This window comes from Trifolium pratense, linkage group LG2 (assembly GCF_020283565.1).
Source record: "Trifolium pratense cultivar HEN17-A07 linkage group LG2, ARS_RC_1.1, whole genome shotgun sequence".
Classification (NCBI taxonomy): Eukaryota; Viridiplantae; Streptophyta; class Magnoliopsida; order Fabales; family Fabaceae; genus Trifolium; species Trifolium pratense.
Window position 1 is genome coordinate 26,192,932 of NC_060060.1, and position 5,205 is coordinate 26,198,136.

The 5,205-nt window shown below is 31.8% G+C and overlaps 1 protein-coding gene across 1 annotated transcript; it reads left to right on the plus strand.

The window, feature by feature from the left end:
- The first annotated feature begins 4,397 nt into the window (after nucleotides 1-4,397).
- Nucleotides 4,398-4,835, plus strand: LOC123904468 (protein SOB FIVE-LIKE 4-like). The gene has a single exon (XM_045954131.1). The coding sequence runs from the start codon at nucleotides 4,398-4,400 to the stop codon at nucleotides 4,833-4,835; it is 438 nt and encodes a 145-aa protein (XP_045810087.1).
- The last annotated feature ends 370 nt before the right edge of the window (nucleotides 4,836-5,205 follow it).

Genomic DNA, 5,205 nt, shown 5'->3' on the forward strand with positions numbered 1-5,205 from the left:
TTTTTCATATTATGGATTTGCATTATCGCAAAAGTAGAAGCCCAAATTTAGAGTTAAAAAGCATGATTGAAGTAAAAAATTTAGAGTTTTTTTTTTATTTTTTTTTATAAGAATTAAGAAATATCTGATTCTGCATAATTTGCTCAATTTTTTCTGTTCTTTTCAGCATAGGTATAGCTGGACTTAAGGCCTGGAAATATGAAGAAGTTGAACCTGGGCCATCTACCAACAAGGGAGAATCATACACTACCTTAGAAGTGTTATTAGCTCAGTGGTACGAGTTTAGCTATATAACCTTAAGTTTCGAGTTTGAATTTCATCAGAGACAGTTGTAAAATGACAATTAGTGCCACTTGAATTAATAACAAATTTCTCCTTGCTAAAAAAACAAAAAAAGAAAAAGAGAGCCATAGTTAACTGCTTGGTTTTTCTTTTAGATTTTATAAATTATGATTTAGGAAAGGAAAAACCTATATATATTAGACAAGTTCCAAGCACATATCGTATAAAACATGCTACATATATTTGGATACCATCAAACCATAATTTTAAATAATAATGTAATATGTCTCTGGTAGTAAGTAATATACGATAATTAATTAGGATATGATAGAGTGAGTAACATATGATAATTAGTGTCACCACCTTAAAGGAGTAATTCCTACAAAGGTTTGACGAAGAAAATGGAGGAGAAAATTATTTACATTACTTGTAGTCAAAATTGAGGAGACCCAAACTATACATATGGAACCATACAAATGGGTGCTTTTCTTCGAATTGTGGGCTTTACATTTGCACATTTAGCAATTGCTTTAGACCCATTGAAACTTAAATCTATGTCACTAAGTACAATAGCTTCACATGACACACCACAACTACAAACCAAAGTTACTCCTTCTTGTGTTGCGGAAGCTCCTCTAATGTTCTTGAAGAGCACTTTTCTTATCTTAATTTTTGATGGACTCTACAAAAGTTGAAGAAGAAAATAAACCATCATTAGAGGCAAATTTATCATCTTTCCAATTTTGTCCCTTAACTATACAAATATAATAGAGTTAAATATTTTCTTCGTCCCAAATTGAGTGACACAGTTGACTGTTATACATTATTCACACATTGTTTTGACTATAGTTTTCTACTAATAAACAAAAATAAATATCAGCAAATAAGATGTTAGATTCGTTTTTATGAGTATTTTCAAAATATCAAATTTTTATAATTTTTACTATTAAAAAATTACAAATATTAATCGTCAAAGTTATGTATCGACATGCGTGAAACAGTCAACTGTGCCACTCATTTTCGCTCCGCTAGCTCAGCTCCGAGCCGCCCCCAGCCTCTTCCTGATGCATATATGAACCATACTCAACAATTTACAAGAGTATTTACAAGAAATTAGCTTCAAGATATCAACAAGAGAAAATCTTGTTGTCTACACTTTCTCTCGACCTCAATGATAATCACATAAGAAAACAAGTGAGAAAGGATTAGATCCTTCCTCCGATGAATGCTCACTACCTAAGATGTTCATAATGTTTTTCCAAACTCTAAAAATGTCACCCAAATAAAAATGTATATAATTTGGGGAAAAATAAATGTATCTAATTATAATTTAGAAGAATGAGCTTATACATTTGTTGAGGCAAAATCCTAATTTGATGTTTTAAAGATATCAAACATCTTAATTATATTTTAAGTGAATTCTGATCTTATTATGATCTAACAAGTGCTCTTGAGTGATTAATATAGACATGATCTAAAGCTCATTCATTATATATCACTCTACTTAAAATTGTTGAAAACTGCAAGTTTATGATAATGATCAGAGAACATTCTCCAGTCTGCACTTTTTCTCACGTGCAAAGCTATATATATCTCAACAATAAACACTTATTTCATGACACCTGAACAAATGACAAAGAAGCACTCTTGCAAGAACTTTATTGAAGAGAATCTCTACAGGATATAAGTCATTTAAGGCAAGGATTAAATGATAGCAAAAGAAAGTTTTTTATTTGGTCATGTTTAAGAAATAAACTTGAACATGTCTTGACAATTTATTTCTCAAGCTCACATGTTCTCATCAGAGATTATTTTAAGACATATTATGAAACAATGAAATCTAGACAACATCTCTGAAATTGTACTTCTCAAAGGACTCCTCAATATATATTCTATTATGTCCTTCTTTACAAAGAGAAGCTAGTTGTACTTTCGCAAGTACACATGAATAGTATTTGGATAAGAAGACCAGTTGTTATCTTCTGCCCTTCATGACTATCTCGAAGCCCACGCAACATAACAAGCAAGCAAGCCTCTTTTGATCTAGGCCAAGTATCAGTATTTTTCTGGAGAATGTTTTGAGAACGTTCTTGGATCAAACAACTTTTCCTGCACATTCTATGATGATCCAATCCAGCTGTCTCCAGTTATTGTTATTGATTTAAAAAAGCTTCTACAATGCCTGTTCGTGGAGAACAAGTTTATACAGCTCATGGCTGCTCATACTCACACTCCTAAATGACGTCATCATTGTGAGAACGTTCTAAGAAGCATCATTCTCTCTCATCAAATATTATTTGACCTGATTTTTAAAGAACAACGGCTAGTTTATTGCTCCACGTCAGCTCAACTTCGAGGCCACGAAACTCAAAGCAAACTACATCTATAAATAGCACACTTGGGTGCTTTGAAGATTCAAGAGTTTCACTACAACTATCAAGATCTACACTTGTCTTTTTCGAACAAGTAATCAAGCTCTTCTACTCTCACTCCCAGCTCTCTAAATCATACACTTGGATCTGTATACTACTGAGTGAACTGAGTGATTTTATTCTAAGCTTCTAAACTTGATTGAGTTTTATTTGTAAGCTTGTGATCCAACAAACACTAATTTGTAGAAGAAATGATTGGCTCAAGTCAATACGTAACTATTGATTGAGTGACATTTTTAGTCTGTAGGACTGAGGTAGTTATTAAGCTTGTATGGCTTAAGGTTTATTGGTCTTGGTTTAGATCAAAGAGGTTTGGAATTTAAGATTACTAGTATCTCAAGATTATAGTGGATATACTCACGGAGCGTGAGAACTGGACGTAACCCATACTATTCGGTGAACCAGTATAATTGATGTGTGTTGATTCTCTCTTTCCCTATCTTTTATTTTGTAACATGTACATTAATCATAATAGTATTAATTAGAATTATATTTGAGTAAAAATTCAATGTATCTAATAATTTGAAAATTCGAGCTTATACATTTAGGGACAAATATATAATTTTCAATAGATACTTATAATTAAGGACGGTAAGAGTAGTATATACAAAGAAAAAAAAATGGAGTTAATTTTTATTAGTGTCAATCAATAAATACATTTTTTCCACATTATAATATTAAAATTAAAATATAATTTAATTTCAACCAATTCATATCTAATTACCACACTAAGTAATAGATATCGCATCTCATAAGTTCAAGTACGTGTTGAATCCATTTTCATTACCAATTGAGCTACGTGTTCAATTACGATCTTTTCTACTCTCCTCCCTAGTAGAGTTAACATTGTTGTAACAAATTTACTGTTGTTAACACCTCATTCATCAAAACATATTTAACCTTTGTAGATGCGTGTCTAAGAAATGTCCAAGGCATTTTACGTGTTTAAATTATCTGGCACTTATATATATGATTGTCAAATGTTAGACACCGATCTAAAGAGGGTCGAAGCAAAGAATAAACAATTTTTTCAAGACAATCGTCAGAATAATCCGATACATATCATACAAATGTCATACAACTGCGACATGCTTAATCCTATATGTTTGTGCTTCATAGCCGATGAGTATCAATATCATCTTGTATGTAAACTCTCCGACTCTTTGTAATCATGTGAACAGTACTTGTTTTAACCAGCACCTACAGTAACTAGTACTTCTTTTTGTCGTATAGTGAAGATTTTTACAAGTTGAAATTGCATGGACAATACTGCTTCCGGTCCTATATATAAGAAAAATTTTACTTTTTAAGTTCTTGTAAGATGTATTTATAGTCTAAATATATCTATTTTACGATGAAACTTAAAAGTAAAACTTTTCTTATATATGGGACCGAAGGGAGTATATAGAAATGTTTAACCGTAAAAGTATGTTCTTATCTTGTAGTGATATGGGAGAAATGAAATGAGAGCTATGCATATGGTTATAGAATTGCCAGGTAATTAAAAGGTACACTGCCAATTCAATAAATGAACTTTAGATTGGCTCTTTGTCCTTTCTATGGAAGAACAAGTGGATACATGAGGATAATAAATATTACTGCAATTCCATCTTATATGGAAGAACAAACCAAGGATTATAAACTCATTTTCATTTTTTCTGTTTTTGTGCTAAAAGTTTCCTTATGGAGCCTTCTCAAGATATAGAATATTCAGAAGGAGAATTCAGTGGCACTGAATCTGGTTGGACAACATACATTGGATCTCCAATTCATAGTGAAATCTACAATGATGAGGAGCCAAGTGTAAATATGGATGAATATGGCAACAACAACTTCAAGAATACTCACGAAAAAATTCATGATGATGATAAAGTGGAGAAAAAATATGACAATGAAGAGAGTGATAGTGATTCTATGGCTTCTGAGGCATCTTCAGGACCAAGTCATCTTCAATTTGTTTGTATAAAAAGTGAGAGAAGTCATGACTTGCATGAACATGAGAAGATCCACTCAACAAAGAGAGCAACCAAAAAGGTAAGGAAGACAAAATATGAAGGTTTATTGGTTGCAAAAGAAGAGGAGTCATTGCTTGTAGCTGATAGTGCTTCTAGTCATGTTTGAGGATGAACAAGGTAAGAAATTTTCCTTTCTTTTTAGAGGGATATCGGGATTGTCTGCATTATTTAATCCCACAGTTGCACGTTGTAGTGAATCTAAACCATTGATTTGAGATCAAACAGTTTACATTATACCTCCATAATAGACGTAGTAATCAATCTCATCTAAGATTGAACAACTTATATTCATTACAGCACGTAGTTACTGTGTGATATCCAAACCCTTTTTAGAGCATGTCAAATTAACAAGGTAGTTCACTAAAAAGGACTATTAAGATGACAAAATAAAAAATCAGCATGTATACCGTAAGAGTTGATGTGTTTTGATTCGAATGACTCAAATATTTAATATCTTAATTTTTTGGATGGTTATA